This window comes from Hippopotamus amphibius, chromosome 8 (genome assembly GCF_030028045.1).
Source record: "Hippopotamus amphibius kiboko isolate mHipAmp2 chromosome 8, mHipAmp2.hap2, whole genome shotgun sequence".
Classification (NCBI taxonomy): domain Eukaryota; kingdom Metazoa; phylum Chordata; class Mammalia; order Artiodactyla; family Hippopotamidae; genus Hippopotamus; species Hippopotamus amphibius.
Window position 1 is genome coordinate 5,028,678 of NC_080193.1, and position 21,349 is coordinate 5,050,026.

Genomic DNA, 21,349 nt, shown 5'->3' on the forward strand with positions numbered 1-21,349 from the left:
AGAGCAGCCTGAGTTCTGGTCGCCTGTGGGGCTGTACCCCAGGCCAGGGCCAGAGTAGAGGGCCTGCTGAGACTGACCCTGCTGTTGGTCACCCGCCAAAGGCCACAAACAGCCTGGGAAACCTGAGGACCACACCATCAGTCTCATTTTACAGGTGAGGAAACAGGTTCAGAGAAGGGAAGCTGCCGCGAGGTCTGGTAGCTCTTGCTGGACACCTGGCCAGGGGGTGGGGATGGCCTGCGCCTCCGCTCTGCTCACTTACCCCGTTCCCCAGCTGCCCAGGTGATGGCCAGGGGAGCCCTGGCCCCCATGAGCTCTGGCCTCACAGGCATGCTTTACAGGTGGGCAGTGAAGGCCACTGAGGAGAGGAGAGGCTGCTGGCCCTGCCCGGCTGCCCCTCACCTAAGCTCACACTGAGACCAGGCCGGTGAGCAGTCGGGCTGGGGGCCTTTATTGGCTGATACACATCTACCTCCTGGTGTCTGACACAAGTGGTTGTGGGAGCAGGTGGCCCCTCCCTCTTCATGCTCCCTCCTCCTGGGCCATGGGAGGGACTGAGGGTTCAAGGGTCAGAACTGAGACAAGAAGCCCTGAATGTCCAGTCAGATCAGGCAGCTTGACCTCAGGGTCAGGAATGCAGCACCAGAAAACAAGGGGAGGAGGGGCACAGGTGGGCCCCCAGGTTTGGCTGGGGAGAGGGGAGGCGAGACTGCCCGCCCTCCTCATCCCTGTGTGTGCTGAGGGACGGGCAGAGCTCCAGCTTCTGACTCCCTCGTTGCTTGGGGCCTGGATGGCCTGATTAGAAGAGAGACGCTCCAAACCTGTCATCCCTCCCCCACTCCCTGCAGGCCTGCATCACCCCATTTCACAGAGGGAAACTGAGGCCCAGGGCCCTGAGCAAGGCCTCACCTCTCACCTGGGCCATGCCTCCCCCTCAGGCCCTAGTCCCTGCTCAGCCTCATAGGAGGCAGATGCACACGGGGTGCCAGGACCAAGACCTGCCCACCCCAAAGGCCTAGGTAGCAGAAGGGACCCTGAGGATATGAATAAATACAGATGGGCGGACCCTGGAGGCAGCTAGCCAAGCCGAGGCTGGGAAGGGAAGCCTGGCCTGGCCCTCCCCGAGGGGCCGCCACCACCCTCAGTCTCTCTCGTTTCGGCTTCTGGGGGCCACGATCCGGTAGTTGGCGGTGTGTCCTCCCCTCTTGCCCCGCAGGAGGTTGGGGGTTCCCGCGCCGGCAGGGTCTGACCCCGACCCCTCTGGTTCTGCCGGAGGGAAGGAAAGAGCCTGGGTTAGTGACGTCTGTGTGAGGTGCCCACCTCCCCTTGGCCCTCTGGGGGTGGGGGGGTGGGGCCCTCTGACCTGGAGTCCGAGAGGCAGAAGTGTGGGAAAGAAGGGAGTCTGCAAAGCTGGTTAGTGTTCCTTCCCCCAGGAGTTATTAGCCCCTGACCCAACTAGAACACTCAGGGCCTCTATTTGATTTTCTCTGTCAAGTGGGGATTAATGAACCCACCATGTTTCTGAAATGCTTAGCACAAGGTGGATGCTCCATGAACAGTATAGCTCTTTTTTTCATTAACATATCTTGGGGTGGAGGTGTGCCCTGAATCATTCCCATTTCATAGCTAGTTAAACTAAGGCCAGGCATCAGCCTCACTCTTCCTCTCTCCTCGAGTTAGGCCACCTGTAGTGGGGAAGGGTTTAGGAAGGCCAGGCTCCGCCACTGACCTTCTGTGTGGCTTTGGACCTCTGTCATGGCCTCAGTTGTCTCATCTCTAAAACCAGGGGGACGGACTTCCCTGATGACGCAGTGGTTAAAAATCCGCCTGACAATGCAGGGGACACGGGTTCGATCCCTGGGCCAGGAAGATCCCACATGCCTCAGAGCAAGTAAGCCCACGCTCCACAACTACTGAGCTTATTCTCTAGAGCCTTTGAGCCACGACTACTGAACCCACGTGCTGCAACTACTGAAGCCTATGCACTCTAGGGCATGTGTGCTGCAACTACTGAGCCCAAGTGCTGCAACTACTGAAGCCCCCAGGCCTAGAACCCATACTCTGCAACAAGAGAAGCCACTGCAATGAGAAGCCCAAGCACCACAACGAAGAGTAGCCCCCGCTGGCCACAACTAGGGAGAAAGCCCGCGTGCAGCAACAAAGACCCAACACAGCCAAATAAACACACACAAAAAAACCCCAAAAAACCAGGGAGACAGTTCCAGACACAGAGGCCCTAGCCAACTTCAGTAATTATTGAAGTTAGCTTCAATTTGGCTATGGTGAGATATGCCCCAGCTGCAAATAAGCTGGCCCCCAAGAATAAAACCGAATAATTGGCATTCTCCCTACCTGGAAAACTCCTATACATTCTTCAAAACCCAGATCAGGACCTACCTCCTCCAGGAAGCATTATGTAACTATCACCTCAGTCCCTCTCAAAGTTAAATGAGGGGTTAGACAGCTCGGAAGGATGTGCTGTTTTTCTGGTGGGGAGAGCCCCAGGATGGAGGACTTGGCTGAGCCTTCGAAACCCTGTTCACAGGACAGACACTTTGACTCTGGTGAGCACCAGCTTCTCACTGAAGGCACTGCCCAGGAGGAGGCTATACCCTCATAATCATAACTATCTAGCGCCCTGACCCTGTGTCCCATGCACCTACGGGCTGAGATTTGGGGCCCTTGGGCAGATAAGTATCTAAGTCACAGTCAAGGAGCATTTCATGCCCTAAAACAGGAGGAGGGCAGCTCAAAGCTCAGGTTCCAGCATCAGCTTGGGCCAAGTCCAGCCCGACTATGTCCCAGTTGTGTGGTCTCGGGCAAGTCCCAGAACCTTTAAGCCTCATCTGGAATGTGGGCATGACACTTCTGCTGTCACACCCTTGCAAAATATTCTGCGTGACCAAGAGTGGAAAGTGGTTTTCACAGCAAATGTTGGATTATTATGGTCATGAGGTTGGTGTGTTTTCGACCCAGGTCTCCTGCAGGTCTGGTCACTGTGAGTCGGTCATGAGGTGCTGTTCTGCCATGATCAAATGCAGGGCCCTGGTTTTCCCTGGGCTGCACTCAGTGCCTAGCAGAGCAGAGGGATCAGTGAACCTTTGCTGATGGAGCCCAAAGAGCTTTAGAGGCCTGACCTAGGGCGGACCCCTGGCCTCACCACTACTATCCCTATGTCCATGGGAGAAATCACACGAGCCTTCTGAACCTGTGTTTCTTCATCTGTGAAGTGGGCACAGTATTGCCCACCTAGAAAGCTTGTTGCAAGGATTGGAGATGATGGATGTAAATTCCCCGGCCCAGGTGGCCCGGATGTGTGACAGCTAACATGAGCCCCATCTGGGTCTTTCGTTAGCACTTGCTGTGTATGGTGGGCCAACGGGGAAGGTTCCACCTCCTCTGCTCCCCTCCTCCTGGCCACACTGCCAGGTGCCTGGCACTTCCTCCCTGGGCTGCCGGAGACAGAGCCAGCAGAGGGGGTCAGGGCAAAGACTCAAAGCCACAATGTGTCCCTACTGGCTCCTGTCCCAGTCCTCCCGAGAGGGGAGGCAGGGGACACCTGACAAGGAGCTGAGAGCCTGGGATTTGGTCCTTGGTCCTTCCTCTGGGAGAGGGGGGGAGGTCTGGGAGATGGTCTGAGTTTTTAGAAGCTGGGGAAGCTGTGCGGCACGGTGAGAGCAGCTTTGAAAGCAGACACCTTCCCACCTCCAGGCTGCCCTCCCACTTCCTCCTCTTGGCACGCTGGTAGGGACCTTCCATGACTAATGTAAGTGTCCTGTCTGCTGGGAAGGCTTCTCCTCACACACATCCTTTGGTGCTCCTGTACCCCATGGCCCTCGTCTCTATAGACGCTGAGGATCCCCCACCACCCGACGGGCAGCCCCTGAAGGCAGGTATCCGGAGAGCTGCCTCAGACCCGGCGTGCAGTATGTGTGCCCTACAGTTTTGCCAAATGAAGGAGGCTCTAACCTTGGTTCTCCTTGTCGCTGGGGGCCTCAGTTTCCCCATCTGTAAAATAGACGGGAAGTTGGACATGGTGTCTGAGGCTGTGTACACTGGTGCTCTAGGATCGGGCTGTGTGGTGGGGCAGCTGGGAGAAGGGTAGCTGTTGGCACCTCTTCAAAGGTAGGTGAGGAATGGGGCTCAGACCCGAGGGCAGCCAAATCCCGCCTCTCTCCAGTGCAAGCCTCGGGCTCTAGTTTAACGTAGAGAGACCCCCTTAGTCCCACTGTGACAGCCAGGTGGTGTCTAACCTCCTTCCATGCCTCCCCGACCTACCTTCGAGGACCTTCTCAAATGGGGCCCTGCCGGATCTTCTAGATTCAGTTCTCACCCCTCAGCATCCTCATGGAACAATCCCTCTAGATTCTCTCTGGCCTCTTGGCTTTGTCCAGGCTGTTCCTCTGCCTGTTCACTTGCCTCTGATCCTTGCCTTTCAGGTCTCCACTTAGATGCCTCCTCTTCCAGGAAGTCCTCCCGAGATGCCCTCCGCCACCCCCCAGCCTGCATCAGGAGCACTTCTGTGCTTTCATGGCCACATCACTCCACTGTGGTATTCCTCACCCTGGGTTTAATGCCCAGTTCCAGGGCTCCCCCCCAGCACCCTAAGCTCCATGAGAGCAGGACTGTCTTATCTGGTGGAGCCTGTGCCAGCGAGGTTCCTGGCACAGAGCAGGTGCTCATTCACTCAAGAACTAGTTACCAGAACCTTCTCTGTGCCACACACCATCTGCTGGCTGGATGGAAGGGCGGAAGAGTGGGTATCTGCTAGTCTGGATCCAGCACCGGGAGGTGCCTTCTGTGTCCCCAGGCCCTTCCCAGGCCCTTCCTGGCAGGGGCTGCCCCTGCCTGCCCGCCCTGTCATTACCTGGCCAGATGATGGCTTCCAGCAGGGTGACCCGTCTGGCCAGGAGCTCCAGCTGAGCCTGCTGCTGCAGGAAGCTCTGTAAGCTAAGAGCCTGATGGGAGATCGAGAAGAGCAGACGGTGCGAGTCCGGCCTCCAGGGGCTGGGCTGGGCTGGGCTGGGTGCTGAGGGTGGGGGATGGGGCTGGTGCCTGAACGTGAGTCTCTGTTGGGACCTTGGTCTTTCCTTCTAAGGGACGGAGCTCACTTGGCTCCTTAAATGACCAGATGGTGGAGAACTGGTGGATGAATGCCTGGGAGAGGGTCTCTCAGGCCACTAATGGGGGACCCTGGGGCCAGGACGGCCTGGCCCAGTGAGAGCCTCTGGGGTCAGAACTGGTGGATGGTACATTACCCAGAGTCCTCTGGGACCCGAGCCTGGCTCTGTCCCCTGCAGTCCCCTGCACTTCTGGAGTCTAGCCCCATGACCTGTTGTCCTGTGGGCCGGCAGACTGGCTCTGTTCCCCACAATTTCTCTAGAGCTGAGACCTGACTGGGGTCTGGATCCATTACCCATAATCCTCCTGGGGGCCTGGGCTCTGACGTTATTACCCACAATCCCCTGCACTGTTGCAGTCTGGCTCTGTTACCCACAATCCCCTGCAGCTCTGGAGTTTGGCTCCATTGCCCATAATTCCTTTCAGACTCGAAATCTGTCACCTCTTGTTCCCCTGCAGGCCTGGAAACCACATTACACACAACGTCTGGAGCCCCAGGTCTGACCACAGAGCCCTTCACCTGTGGACAAGGGACCAGTTATTGAGGGATGGGTGGTGTTGACCTTTCAGGTCCCCACCTGGAGAAGGGCAGGTACCTTCTCCAGCCTCTTGACCGGGTCCAGGCAGCTCCACCCTGGAGGGCCTGGGGAAGGCTGGCAGGCGGGGGCTGGGCTGTCTGTCCGTCTGTCTGTCTCTACTCACCATAGAGCCCAATCATTGTTTCCAAGATTAAAACCCTCTCAGCTAAAATCTTCAAAGCCTCGCGTAGCTGGTGCAACCCCTCCCCCTGTGGAGGAAAGAGACAGATGCAGCCGTGAAGGGGGCAGGGGAGGCGGCCCTGCAAAGCTTGTTGGAGGCCCATGCCCCGCCCTGGACATGCACCTGCAGCCCCGCACCACCTGCCACAGCCCGGGGCCCACGGATAGCTGGGACAAGACCAGGAGAGGGTGGGAGGGGGACAAGGCAGGCGGAAGCAACCCCCTCAGTAGGATCCCACCCAGCTGGCTGCTCGCTCCCCACACCCCTGCACATCCTGCTGCACTGGGGGCGGAGGGGGCCAGTCTGCAGGGGCAGCGCTGCTGTCCCAGAGCCTGCCACGGAACCTGCCACAGAGCCCCAGCCCCTCCTCCATCTCTGTTGCCTGAAACCAGTTGTTTTCACATCATCTACATGATTCCTGCCACATCCCTGGGCCACTTGTACTCTTGTTTACTTAATATTCTTTAAACGGACTCAATGTTTCCTTAAATACTGTATTTGTCTCACCCTAGTTAGCTCCATTAGTGGGATCAGGCTACTTACCAATATCCTTCCCACTCATGTCCAAACGTAAATGAGAGTAAAATCAGTAAATGTTTGTGTGGCATCGCTGTTGGGAAACCAGGCTTAAAATGCTGGCAAAGCTGAAGTTCAGGCCCAGGTGCCCCCTTCCTAGCCTTTTTGGGCCCATCCCTCCCGGGGCCCTAACTACTCCAGGTCCACATGTGGCACATCCCAGAACCCAGCCCTTGGCCCCGCTTCTCAGCTGAGCCTCTTCCAGGGCCTCTCTTCTCAGCTAAGTCTCTGGCACCCAGGCCCGGGGATGCGGCAGCAGCCCTCAGACCCCTCCCCTAGGCCTCCCTGCTCTGGGGTCTCCTGTCTCAAGCGGTGCCAGTGCTGCCCAGGGCTCTGGCAGGACCGCCAGCTGGCCCTCACCTTCACTTCTTCCCAATGTCTGTCTGTCTGTCCTTTCCCTCTCCAGCATAGGGTCCAGGGTCTTGCCAAAACTCCACACGCCCTCACTCCTTCCGCTTCCCTAGCCCAGAGTAATTCCTATCTACCTCTTAATTCTGACAGAGTACCAGGACAGCAATAGAACTATTCCAGCCCTGACACATCTGGGAGTCTCTCTCAGAGTGCTTTGCTCAGTACAGATTAAAGGGATAAGGTATAATACACATCTTGGTACAATTACTACCTTCAAGGTAGCTGTTCCCACAAAAACACCTAACAAACAAGAGTTCTCCCAACATGTCTGTTCTGAGTGAGCCTGCTGTGGCTGTGCTGGGACTGTCCCTTATGATCTGGCTGTCCTGTCCACATCACGTGGATCGGGCCACTGACTAGCCATTGAGCCTGGGGGTCAACAGGTCACACTAAAGTAATCCCTCTTCAAGTATTACATCCATCTAAAAATGTATGACCTTCAAAAATTACATGAAGCCACTGCAGCATGGACAGAGGGACAAGCTGACGTCATGAGCCTCCTGATAAGATGCAATAAGAGGACAACACGTCCCCAGTTAGTGCACCTCCCAAGGGTATGTAACCTGCATCTCATCACAAGGGGACAACCAGACAAATCTAGATGGTGGGACAGTCACAAAAAGACAAAGTCAAGAGAAAGAAGAAAAGGGCAGGGGGCCTGTTCTAAATTAAAAGAACCTAGAGACATGACAACCAAATGCAACATATGACTCTTGATCAGATCTTGGATTTTTTTTTTTAAACCAGCTACAAAAGGCATTTTGGGCATGACCAGTAAAATTTATATATAAGCTGTACATTAAGTAGCATCATTTCACTGAATTATTGTCAGCTTTCTTATGTGTGACAGTGGTACTGTGGCTCTTTGGGAGAATGTCCATATTCTTTTAAGACACACACTGATGTATTAGGGGAGACGTGGAGGAGGTCTACAATTTACTTTCAAATGGAGTAGAAAAAAAAAGATCTGTAGATATATAAATAGGGAAAGAACAAACGTGGCAAAATACTAATAATTGGTCAGTCTAGAAGAAAGGTACAAGGATAGTCATTGTACCAACTTTTCTATATATTTCAATGTAAAAATCTGGGGGAAAAATGCAAAAAAAAATGAATTCTGTGCGGGTGGCCTGCTTTTTGCACTAAAGACACCCCCGTGCCTTCCGCACCTGGCCTGAGTGTTCGGGGCCTGCTGGACACCCCCACTCAGCTGTCACACGGATGTTCCCTGTTTTCCACGGAGAAAATTCAGCGGGCCAGCTTCTTCTAGCTCTCTTCTCTCTTTCACTATTGTAAGTGTCTCCTTTAACTTTTCTCTGTTCCCCCCCACCCCGCCCCGCCAGACTAGCACCCAAGTGTCTCTCAGCTCCACTGACATCGGTCTATCCTGTCCCCCTCCCAGTTCCGGCCCCCACAGCCTCTTGCCAGGACGACCAGGACAGCCTCCTGTCTAGTCTCTTTCTGTTCCCACATTGCTTCCTTCTCCCATCTGTTCTCCACATGGCAATCAGAGGGACCTTTCACAAACAAATATCTGACCACATCACTCCCCTGCTTATAAATATTTCAATGACTCCCCATTGCCCCTACAACTAACTTCAAATTCCTCAGCATAGCCGCTTAAGTCCTAAAAGCCTCTTTGACCTCTGTCTCACTCCTTGCCTGTCACACTCTATCACTCCAAGTATTTGAAGCTCCTCGAACACCCCAGGCTCACTCTTGCCCCAGGGCCTTTGCACATGATGTTTCCTCTCCTCTGTCTGAATACCCTTTGCCAGGCCTCAGCCTGGGTTTCCTTGTCCAAGAAGATGATACCGCCACCCCCATCTCAGCTAAGCTCCCACTGTCCTATCACTGCTGGTTACTGGTCTGTTTCCCCCCACCCCCTGTGACCACCCTGAGGGTGGGGACTGTGTCCAAATCACATCTATGCCCACAGTGCCCAGCCTGGTACCCACCAAAGAGGTGCTTGGGGAAAGTTAGCTGGTTCCCCCAGTCCTGGGAGCTGAAAAGCCTGGGCTTCAGTTACAGCTCTGCCAACAATTCACTCTGTGGAGTTGGGCCTCATTTTTTCTTGTCCGAATAAGGGGTACGACCTTTGGTCTAGATGGGCCGGCTCAGCCCAGTCACTCCCAGGCAGTGCATGAAGTGCATCCTCATGACCACTGGGTGTCACTGCTGAGCCACAGCCAGGTCAGTGGTTCCAAAAGCTTCACTTACTGGGGATTAGCAGGCAGAATGTATATAGGAGCCCCACAAGGACCTCATCCCCACCTGCCCCCAACAGAGCTTGTCCCCCAGGCCCCAAAGCCTCATGCAGCCCCCAGCCCAGCGGGTCCCCTCCCAGGCAGGCAGCAAGCAGAGGCAGAAGTGCAGGTGGATGGGCAGGGGCCCTGCTACCTCTTGGGGGGGGAGGGGGGTGCCCTCCCACAGGTGGTCCTGAGTTTGAGGCCTGTTCTGGGAGAGTTCAGGCATCTGTTCTCCTGTTGGGACCCCCATATAGAGATGGGGCTGCCCAGCCTAATTCAGCCTTCACCCCACCTCTCCCACCTCCCCTGGGCTGGGTGAAAAATATGTTTCCAAACCAAGGGTCTCTGGGAGAAGCCAGTGAAGGGGCCAAGGGGAGGCAGAGGGCTGGGATCACATGGGTCTAGCTGACCCCCCAGCCCAGCTCATGCCCAAGCTGGCAGTATGCTTAAGAGGCTCTGGAACCACTAGGGGGTGGAGGGTGCACAAGGGAGTGGCGTGGCAGCGAGGGGCTGGGAGAGGCTTGCCAGAGAGGTAGCAGGACCCCAGAAGTCATGGAAAGACATGGGGGAGGGCTCGTGCAGGGTTGGGGGCTCCCACGGCTGTATCCATCACTGACCCCACAGTCAGGAGCAGAGAGGGCAGGGCAGGCGCTGGGTGCTTCCCATGTCTTCATTAACTAGTGCCTGCCAGGAAGCAGGGCATCCCAGCCAGACTGCACCAGGGAGGAGGGGGTGGGGGAGGGAGGCACAATACTAGCCTCCAAAAGAACTCCCCAGTTGCCTCTTCTGTCTGTCCCCATCCCATCTATTTTTCCAAATGTCTCCTATGTCAGTGATGGTTTCCAGGTCCCTGCATCGTGGGGCTTTTGGTCCTCCACCCATGTCTCCTGGGTGGGTGATTTCTAGGCCCTGAAATGCATTCACTGCAACTCTCTTTCATGATTATGAAGGTTTCTAGGATCCCACCTGTGGTTTCTAGGTCCCTTTTCCCATTTGTTCTATGTCTCCTGTGTATGTGACAGTTTCTAGGTCTCCCTTTCCAGTCTTCAAGGGCTTCCTTTGTGTACAGTGGTTTCTAGATCCCCTCATCTCAGTTTTCATGGTTCTCTCGTGCGTATGGCAGTTTCTAGGCCTCTCCTCCCACTCCTCATGGGTCTCCTATGCATGTGATGGTGTCTAGGACCTCATGTTAATTATACATCTTTTGGGTACAGTGGCTCTAGGTCCCCTGACCTCATTTTCCATGTACAATGTGTACACGATGGTTTCCAGGCTTCCCTTCCTATGATTCACAGATTCCTGTGTGTATGGTGGTGCCTGGTGCCCTGTCCCTTTTACCAAAGGGCTCCTGTGTGCCTTAGTGTTTCTACACCTCCCTTCCTGTGCTTCACAGCTTTGCTAAGGCCTCCCGTCCCTCTCTTCTGTGTGGACATTGTTTCCATGCTTCCCTTTCTTTTGCAGACAGGGGAGCAAAGCCTAAGCCCTTGTTGGGCATGGGCTATGGAGGCAAGGGATGCAGTCTGGCCTGGGTCGGCCCAAATAGCCCAGGAGGAACTGGCAGGGTCACCCTGGCCTGGAAAGGCCGCAGAGGGAAGGCAGAGACAGGGACAAAGACAGAGACAGAGAATATAGGGTCTGCTGATAAGGCTGGCCCTGCCCACTGGGGAGAGACAGGATGGGGGAGGGGGTTGGGGCTGAGAACTGGCAAATCTTCCCTTTGGGAGACCAGGTTGCAAAGGGGATTCGGACGGAGTGCCCCCACCCCCTCATAACCTCCTGAGTGTCCAGGGTAGTGGGGGGGAGCGGGCAGCGGGAGGTCAGTGCTGGGCTAAAGCTTACCCAGTGGCTCTTCTCACCAGGGTCTCCTTTGGGGCCAGGTTCTCCCTGCAAGGAGAGAGAGAGGTAGGAACAGTGAGAGAGGCTGAGCAAAGATGAGACAGAGAGACGGGGAGTAGCTCGCTTGGACTAACATGAGATAACGCAAAAAAACAACTGTTTGAAGGCAATGGAAGGTGATAAAGAGCAGCCAGTAACTGAAGGATCTCTGACCTTAGAAAGAAGGGAACCATACTGGGTAACATCCACATATTTACAGCTTTTCTTCTGAGGGCTCATCCCAGCCCCCTCTGCCTGGCAAACAGCTCAAGCAGGAAGCGTTAGTCTTATTGACCTGAAGAGTCAGAGGTTGGGATTGAGACTGCCAAAGAAGGAGGAAATTGAGGGAAAATACTGGAAAGCAGGGAGTCACAGTAGGGGAGCAAAATGTGTATAGATATTCCACTGTAATCCTTGGATGGTCCATGAACGGCCTATCCTAAAGTCACAAAGCTGAGCCTGAGCTGCTCCATAGAGCGAAAATTAACACTCTTCAGAGGAAGACTGTCCTCATGCTATTATACTGTCCAGTATGCAATACAAAATTATTAGACGTGTGAAGAAACAGAAAAATGTGACCTATATGCAAGAGAAAAATCGGTCGGTAGAAACAGATCCACAGCCAACCCAGATGTTGGAATTAGCAGACACGGGGTGTAAAATATCTGTGACAACTATGTTAAAGAACCTAATGGAATTGATATAATGGGTGACAAGATGGGGAATTTCAGCAGGGATGTGAAAAGTATGAAAAAGGAATCAAATGGAAATCCTGGAAGTGAAAATGATAACACCTGAAATAAAAAATTCATTAGCTGGGATTAGCTGAAGCTGGGCCATAACGGAAGAAAGAATCAATGAACTTGACGACAGGTCAATGCAACAACTCTAACTGGAGCACGAAGAGAAGAAAGGTTTTTAAAAAAATTAACAGAGCCTCAGTGACTCATGGGGGCCTCAATTAAGTGTAACTGGAGTCCCAGAGGAGAGAAGAGAGCGCAGAAACAGAAAAAAAATGTGAAGATATATCAACCAGTTTTTTCCCAAATGTGATTGAAAATCAAAACAAAACAGCTTTCTGGTTTCTGGTCCGGCGTATAAGGAGCTTATAAGTGGCCATTCTGTCCTAACAACAAGTAAAACCTGAACAAACTGAAAAATCAACAACTCTCCTTTGAGCCATCAAAAGCTCAAACCGTGAGGTCACAGGGCAAACCGCTGCCCCCCAAACTGCACAGACAGACAGGCGGATCACAATTTCCTAGAGCAGAAGCCTCCCTGGGAACCAGTGCCGGGGTAGTGAAACCTAAATGTAATTGATGAGATGCTGGAGCCTCAGTGTGGACAACTGTGCGGGTTAAAAATTCCAGGAGAACCCAGTCTCTGGGCTGGGGCAGGAGGGGTAGGGGGGTGGGGGTCGGAGCAGGGGGAAGCCCACTTTCATGAGTTTTACCTCCAGGAGCTCTAGCTGGTCCTCACAGTGAACGCTGGAGAAAAACCCCCTTGTGCTTTTGTCAGGGGGAGAGGGGAGAGGAACCATCTTGAAATACCCCAGAGCATTTTGTTCTTTTTAACAAGGCCTGCCCACAGGAGAAACTGCTTTACCAGAGCCTAACCCGCTGGGGTCTTATCAGTGCCTAATTGACGTCGGGGAAGGGAAATACTCAACTGTAACCAATTTTAGCCTTTGACATGGAGGAAGGGAAATATCCTAACTCCAGCCCCCTCTGGCCATCTTGATCCACTTACGGGGGAAAAATCAAAGCAAAATTGAGAAGCACGGTAAAGTTCACAGTCCAGGGGCACAGACTCTCCAAATCCCTGAGACCCAATCATACAACACAGAACACTTCCTTCCCCTAACACCTCACCACTGCATTATAAAGGCCTACTTACTGCAGTTCCTTTCACCCACTACATCGTATCTACCCTTCCAAAAAAAACTACAAGGCATAGTAAAAGGCAAAAAACACAGTGTTAAGAGACTAAACAAATATTAGAACCAGAGTCAGGCCACAGATGTTGGAATCATCAGACAGGTTTTAAAACAAACAAACAAACCCTATGAGTAATATGCTAAGGGCTTTCATGGAAAAAACAGACAACATTTAAGAACAGATGGCTAACATAAGCAGAGAGATGGAAATTCTAAGAGTCAAAGAGAAATGCTAGAAATAAGCTGAAGGACCTCTTTATAAGGTCAGTTATCTCAGGGCAATCACATTCTTCCCAGGCCTCTTAAGAAATTCTTCGATCCCAGCAAATGCCCTTCTTGCTGGTATCAAAAGCCACGGCCCAGAAACACAAATCCAACAGAATTTCAGCCGTTTATCTCCCAGATCACCCCCTCCCTGAAGTTCTATCTAGAACAGGAAAAAAATCATGAAAACACTATCTGTAGTCACAAGTTCTTCAGTTTGCTGGCCAAGATTTCATGTTCTCTTAAATGTATCTTTAAGGGAAAGAAGAAGTGACAGGGGAGGAGCACCTGGGGGGCTTCACAGGACCGATCAGGTTCTATTTCTTAAGCTTGGTGTTGGACACATGGGCCTAAGGTTTAATATTATTATTTAGATTTTTCATGTTAAAAATATTGCATGTATATTTAAAGGAAAAAGAAATGCTAGAGATAAAAAATATTGTAAGAATGAAGAATGCCTTTGAAGGGTTCATTAGTAGACTAGACGTGACTAAGGAAAGAATCTCTGTGGCTGTCATTTTTTTTTTTTTGGATGTGCTGCACTGTGTGACAGCAGTGAAAGCACTGAGCCCTAGCCACTGGACAGCCAAGGAATTCCCTTTTTTTTTTGAATCTCTGAGTGTGAGAATATGACAATAGAAACTTCCAAAACTGAAAAATACAGAGAAGAAAACTGAAAAAGGCAGAATAGAATATCCAAGAACTGTGAGATGATTGGCACAACACGAATGTAACAGGAAGACCAGAAGAAAGAACAAAAGGGGCAGAAGTAGTATCTGAAGCACAATGATAGAGAATTTCCCAAAATTAATGTCAGACACCAAATCACAGACCCAGGAAACTCAGAGAACACCAACAAGGATAAATTCCCCCGCCAAACCCCAAAACCACACCCACGCATAGCATATTCAAACTTCAGAAAATCAAAGATGAAGAAGAACCTTGAAAAAAGCCAGAGGAAAAAATACCCTACCTAGATGTGCAAAGAATTACACCCAGCTTCTCCTCAGAAACTGTTCAAGCAAGAAGACAGTGGAATGAAACATTTTAAATGTTGAGACAATAACCTAGAATTCTGTACCCTGTGAAATTATCCTCCAGAAATGAAGGGGAAAAAAAGACTTTCTAAAACAAATAAAAATTGAGGGAATTTTTTGCCAGTAGATCTGCCTTGCCTGAAATGTTAAAAGAAATTCTTTACAGAGAAGGAAATTAAATAAGTCAGAAACTTGGATCTAAATAAAGGAAGAGCATCAGAGAATAAGTGAAGGTAAAATATAAACTCTTATGTTTTCTTATTTTTAATCGATTTAATAGATAACAGTTTGTTGAAAATAATAATACAATGTATTGATTACATACGTACATATGTATATGTACATATACACATATAAACACATATATATTTATATATGCATATATATGAGTAAAATGAATGAGCAATGATACAGGAATACAGGGGGAGCAATTGGGAATATTTTGTTATTATAAGGTACTTGCACTAACCATGAAGCAGTATAGTGTTATTTGAAAACAGACTTGGATTAGTTGTAAATATATATTGCAAACTCTGGGGAAACTACTAGAAAAAGTAAAAGAGGAAGTATAATTGATATGTTAAGAAAGGAGAGAAAATGATCACTTAAAACCACAAAAGGCAGAAAAAGTATGGAAGACAAAAATAGAAACAAAGAACAAGGGCAACAAATAGAAAACAGTAACAAATATGATAGATATTGATCCAATTACATCAATAATCACTTTAAATGTCAGTGGTCTAAATACGCCAATTAAAAGACAGGGATGGTCAGACTGGATTAAAAAACAAGACCCAACTATATGTTGTCTGCAAGAAACCCACTTTAAATAAAAGACACAGTTAAAGCCAAGGGGTGGAAAAAGATATATTGAATACCAAGCTAGCACTAATAAAAAGAAAGTGGGAGTAGCTATATTAATTTCAGACAGAGCAGACTTCAGAGTAAGGAAAGTTATCACAGATGGAGGGGTCAGCACTCCATGAAGGCATAACAATCCTTAATGTGTATGCACCTTACAACAGAGCATCAAAATATGTGAGGCCAAAACTGATAGAACTGCAAGGAGAAATGGATCAATCCACTATTAGAACAGGAAACTTTAATATCCTCTGTCACAAATGGACAGATCCAGGGCTTCCCTGGTGGCGCAGTGGTTAAGAATCCATCTGCCAATGCAGGGGACATGGGTTTGAGCCCTGGTCTGGGAAGATCCCACATGCTGCAGAGCAACTAAGCCCATGTGCCACAACTACTGAGCCTGTGCACTGCAACTACTGAAGCCCAAGTGTCTAGAGCCCGTGCTCTGCAACAAGAGAAGCCACCGCAATAAGCCTGCACGCTGCAGCGAAGAGCAGCCCCTGCTTGCCTCAACTAAAGAAAGCCCGCACCTAGCAACAAAGACTCAATACAGCCAAAAAAAGAAAAAGAAAAAGAAATAGACAGATCCAGCAGGCAGAAGATCAGTAAGGACATGGTTGAAATCAACAATGCCATTAATCAACCAGATAAAACTGACATCTGTAGATCACTTCATCCAGCAATAGCAGGTTACACATTCTTCTCAAGCTCACATGGAACATTCACCAAGATACACCACACTCTGGCCCATAAAATATATCTCAACAAATCAAAAAGAACAAAAATCATACCATATATGCTCTTAGACCGCAATGGAATTAAAATAGAAATCCATAACAAAAAGATAACTGGAAACTCCCCCAACACTTGGAGATTAAACAACAGACTTGGGCCAAACAATAAACCTCAAGAGAAATTTTAAAATACTTTGAACTACAAGATAATAAAAATGCAACTTAGCAAAATTTGTGGGAGACAGTGAAAGCAGTGCTTAGAGGGAACCTTACTATAAAACCACAGTAGTCAAGAAAGGGTGGTGCTGGCTAGAGAACAGTCAAATAGGGTAAAGGAACAGAATAGAGAGCCCAGAAATAGACCCACATAAATATAGTTGACTGGTCTTTGACAAAGGAGCAAAGGCAATACAATGGAGCAAAGACAGTCTTTTCCATAAATGATGCTGGGATGACTGGACATCTACATGCAAAAACACGAATCTAGACATCATACCCTTCACAAAAATTAACTCAAAATGTATCACAGGACAAGAGGGCAGACAGCAGTATCAGCAGTATTTCGTCTTGTGGAACTGAAAACCACAGCCACAGAAAGATAGAGGAAATGAAAAAGCAGAGGACTCTGTACCAGATGAAGGGACAGGATAAAGCCCCAGAAAAACAACTAAATGAAGAGGAGATAGGCACCCTTCCAGAAAAAGAATTCAGAATAATGATAGTGAAGATGATCCAGGACTTTGAAAAAAGACTGGATGCAAAGATCGAAAAGTTTACCAGAGACCTAGAAGAATTAAAGAGCAAACAAACAGAGATATGCAACACAATAACTGAAATGAAAAATACACTAGAAGGAACCAATAGCAGATTAACGGAGGCAGAAGGGCGAATAGGTGACCTGGAAGACAGAATGGTGATCATCACTGATGCAGAAAAGAATAAAGAAAAAAGAATGAAAAGAACTGAAGACAGCCTAAGAGACCTCTGGGACAATGTTAAACGCACCAACATTCGCATTATAGGGGTCCCAGAAGAAGAAGAGAGAGAGAAAGGACCTGAGAAAATACTGGAAGAGATTATAGTTGAAAACTTCCCTAACATGGGAAAGGAAATAGCTACCCAAGTCCAGGAAGTGCAGAGAGTCCCAGGCAGGATAAACCCAAGGAGAAACATGCCAAGACATATATTAGTCAAGTTGACAAAAATTAAAGACAGAGAAATGTTATTAAAAGCAACGAGGGAAAAACAACAAATAACATACAAGGGAACCCCCATAAGGTTAACAGCTGATTTCTCAGCAGAAACTCTGCAAGCCAGAAGGGAGTGGCATGATATATTTCAAGTGATGAAAGGGAAGAACCTACAACCAAGAATACCCTACCCAGCAAGGATCTCATTCAGATTCAATGGAGAAATCAAAAGCTTTACAGACAAGCAACAGCTAAGAGAATTCAGCACCACCAAACCAGCCCTACAACAAATGCTAAAGGAACTTCTCTAAGCGCTAAACATAAGAGAAGAAAAGGACCTACAAAAACATAAACAAAACAATTAAGAAAATGGTAATAGGAACATACATATTGAGAATTACCTTGAATGTAAATGGACTAAATGCACCAACCAGAAGACACAGACTGGCTACAGAATGGATACAAAAACAAGACCCATATATATGCTGTCTACAAGAGACCCACTTCAGACCTAGGGACACATACAGACTGAAAGGGAGGGGATGGAAAAAGATATTCCATGCAAATGAAAATCAAAAGAAAGCTGGAGTAGCAATACTCATATCAGATAAAATAGACTTTAAAATAAAAAATGTTACAAGAGACAAGAAAGGACATTACATAAAGATCAAGGGATCAATCCAAGAAGAGGAGATAACAATTATAAATATATATGCACCCAATATAGGAGCCCCTCAACACATAAGGCAAATGCTAACAACTATGAAAGAGGAAATGCAAGGCAGAAATAGAGACACAGGTGTAGAGAACAAACACATGGACACCAAGTGGGGAAAGCAGGGAGGGTTGGGGGGGAATGAATTGGGAGATTGGGACACCAAATCGTATACTCTAAATATATGCTGTTTATTGTCTGTTAACTGTATCTCAATAAAAGTTCTTAAAAAAAATGTATCACAGACCTAAATGTAAAATGCAAAACTATAAAACTCCTAGAAGATAGCATAGGAGAAAACCTAGATGAGCTTAGGTTTGATGACGACTTTTTAGATAAAACACCGAAAGCACAACCCATGAAAGAAATCATTGATAAGCTGGATTTCACTAAAATTAAAAACTTCTGGGACTTCCCTGGTGGCGCAGTGGTTAAGAATCCACCTGCCAATGTAGGGGGCACGGGTTCAGTCCCTGGTCTGGGAAGATCCCACATGCTGCGGAGAAAATAAGCTCACGCCTAGAGCCCGTGCTCCAAAACAAGAAAAGCCACCACAATGAGAAGCCCACGCACCGCAATGAAGACCCAATGCAGCCAATAAATAAATAAATAAATAAATTTATTTATTTTTAAAAAATTTAAAACTTCCGCTCTGCAAAAGGCAATGTGAAGAGAATTAGAAGACAAGTTACAGACTTGGAGAAAATATTTGCAAAGGATACACCTGATAAAGGACTATTATCCAAAATATACAAAGAACTCTTAAAATTCAACAATAAGAAAACAACCCAATTTAAAACGTTTTTGCACAGCAAAGGAAACCATCAACAAAAAAGAAAAGACAACCTATGAAATTGGAGAAAATATTTGCAAACTGCATATCCAATAAGGAGTTAATATCCAAAATATATAAGGAACTTATACAACTCAATAGCAAAACCCCCAAATAAGCCAATTTAAAAAAAAAAAATGGGAGGGCTTCCCTGGTGGCACAATGGTTAAGAATCTGCCTGCCAATGCAGGGAGATCTTAACCATGGGTTCAAGCCCTGGTCAGGGAAGATCCCACATGCTGTGGAGCTACTGAGCCCATGCGCCATAACTACTGAGCCTGTGCTCTAGAGCCAGAGAGCCACAACTATTGAGCCCACATGCCACAACTACTGAAGCCTGTGCTCTGCAACAAGAGAAGCCACTGCAATGAGCAGCCCGTGCACCGCAACAAAGAGTAGTGCCCGCTCGCTGCAACTAGAGAAAGCCTGCACGCAGCAAGGAAGACCCAACACAGCCAATAAATAAATAAATAAATAAATTTTTAAAAAATGGGAAAAGGATCTGAATAGACATTTTTGCAAAGAAGACATAAAAATGGCCAATAGGTATGTGAAAAGATGCTCAACATCACTAGTCATCAGGAAAATGCAAATCAAAACCACAACTTGAGCTATCACTTCACACATCTTAGGGTGTCTGTTATCAAAAAGACAAGAGATAACATACGCTGGTGAGAATGTGGAAAAGGGGGAACCTTTGTACACTGCTGGTAGGAATGTAAACTGGTGGGAAAGCCATTACGGAAAACAGTATGGAAGTTCCTCAAGAAATTAAAAATAGAACTACCATATATATGATCTAGCAATCCCACTTCTGGGGAATCTGTCCAAAGGAAAGGAAATCACTGTCTTGAAGAGGTAAGTTTATTGCAGCATTATTCACGATAGCCAAGATATGGAAATGACCTGTGTCCACTGATGGATAAACGGATAAAGAAAAAGTGACAAGTGGGGTATGTATACACACACACACACACACACACACATACACACAATGGAATATTATTGTCTAAAAAAAAGGAAATCCTGCCATTTGTGAACACATGGATGAATCTGGAGGGCATTATGCAAAGTGAAATAAGACAAATACTGCATGGTATCACTTATATGTGAAATCCCAAAAAAAAAGTTGAACTCAGAGAAACAGAGTAGAACAGTGGTTGCCAGGTACTGGGTAGGGGGGAGGGAGGAAGTGGAGAAAGGTTGGTAAAAGGGTATAAACTTTCACTTATAAGATGATTAAGTTCTAATCGAAGGATCTAATACATAGTACTGTGACCACAGTTAATTCTGTATGGTATAACTGAAATTTACTGAGTCAATTTCAAGTGTTCTCACCACACATGCCTGCCTGCACATACAGACATGGTGTGTTTCTTACAGAAACTTACAAAAAAGTTTCTTATAAAACGAAACATACTTAAAAAAACCCCCAAAATAAAAAACCAAAACCCCCCCAAATTAAACATACTCTTGGGATTTCCCTGGTGGCGCAGTGGTTAAGAATCCACCTGCCAATGCAGGGGACACAGGTTTGATCCCTGGTCCGGGAAGATCCCACATGGCACGGAGCAACTAAGCCCATGCACCACAACTACTGAGCCTGTGCTCTAGAGCCCGCAAGCCACAACTAATGATGAGCCCACATGCCACAATTACTGAAGCCCACGCGCCTAGTGCCTGTGCTCCACAACAAGAGAAGCCACCTCAAGGAGAAGCCAGAGCACCGTAACGAAGAGTAGCCCCTGCTCTCTGCAACTAGAGAAAGCCTGCATGCAGCAACGAAGACCCAACGCAGCAAATAAATAGATAAATAAATTAAAAAAAGAAAAGAAAAAAAGATTAGTGGTTGTCAGGGGTTAGAGGGGAGGGAGGGATGAATACACAGGACACAGGATTTTTAGGGCAGTGAAATATTCTATATGATTCTATGATGGTGTATACATGCCACTATATGTGTGTTAACACCCATAGCATGTACAACACCAAGAAAGAATCCTAATGTAAACTATGACTTTGGGTGACATGACAATGTGGGTTCATCAACTGTACCAAATGCACCACTATGCTGTGAGATGTCGACGGCCGGGAGGCTACCCACATGTGGGGACAGGGAGTATGTGGGAATTCTCTGTACTTTCTAGACAATTCTGCTGTGAGCTCAAAAAATACTGTAAAAAAGAATTTTATTCCTTAAGCAAAACAACCAATCAAAAACAAAACCCAGCAACCTTACAGATCCAGGAATCTCAGCCAACGCAAAGCAGAGTAAACACAAAGAAAATCACACCCAACTACATCATGATCAATCTGGTGAAAACCAAGGGTAAAGAGAAAATCTTAAATGCCAAAGAAAAGAAGACATATTATATATAGGGGAAAGACAATAAAGATGACAGTCAGTGTCTCATGAGAAATTGTAATTGTCTATGTAAGCCAGAAGACCACGGAACAACATCTTTAAAGTAATAAAGGGGGAGAAAACTGCCAACCTATCATTTTATATCCAGTGAAAATATCTTTCAGAAGTTAAGGTTAAAGACAGATCTAGACAAACAAGAGCGGTGAGGATTTGTTGCCAGCAGACCAACATTACAAGAAAGACTAAAGGATGTTCTTTAGGCTGAAGAGATGATACTGTATGAAAAGCTGGATCTACAAGAAGGCACAAAGAATATTAAAAATGACAAATACATCATTAGATGTAAAAGACTATTTTTCTTTGTTTTTTAAACATCTTTAAGTCAATTGTTTAAAGCAATAACAACACTGTGTTGAGGATTTATAAC

The 21,349-nt window shown here is 47.9% G+C and overlaps 1 protein-coding gene across 4 annotated transcripts in view; it reads right to left on the reverse strand.

The window, feature by feature from the left end:
- Nucleotides 1–952: 952 nt before the first annotated feature.
- Nucleotides 953–21,349, reverse strand: part of EMID1 (EMI domain containing 1) — a 44,759-nt gene continuing 24,362 nt past the window's right edge. For 2 of the 4 annotated variants that reach the window (XM_057747125.1, XM_057747128.1), the window contains exons 14-16: nt 10,956–11,000; nt 5,824–5,908; nt 996–1,266 (exon numbers count right to left, since the gene is read on the reverse strand). In XM_057747125.1, coding sequence (XP_057603108.1) covers nt 1,142–1,266; nt 5,824–5,908; nt 10,956–11,000 — 255 coding nt within the window. In that variant the 3' untranslated portion in view covers nt 996–1,141. Of the gene's footprint in view, nt 1,267–4,867; nt 4,959–5,823; nt 5,909–10,955; nt 11,001–21,349 lie in introns of all 4 variants that reach the window. The other 2 variants (XM_057747129.1, XM_057747127.1) reach the window with 2 other exon arrangements.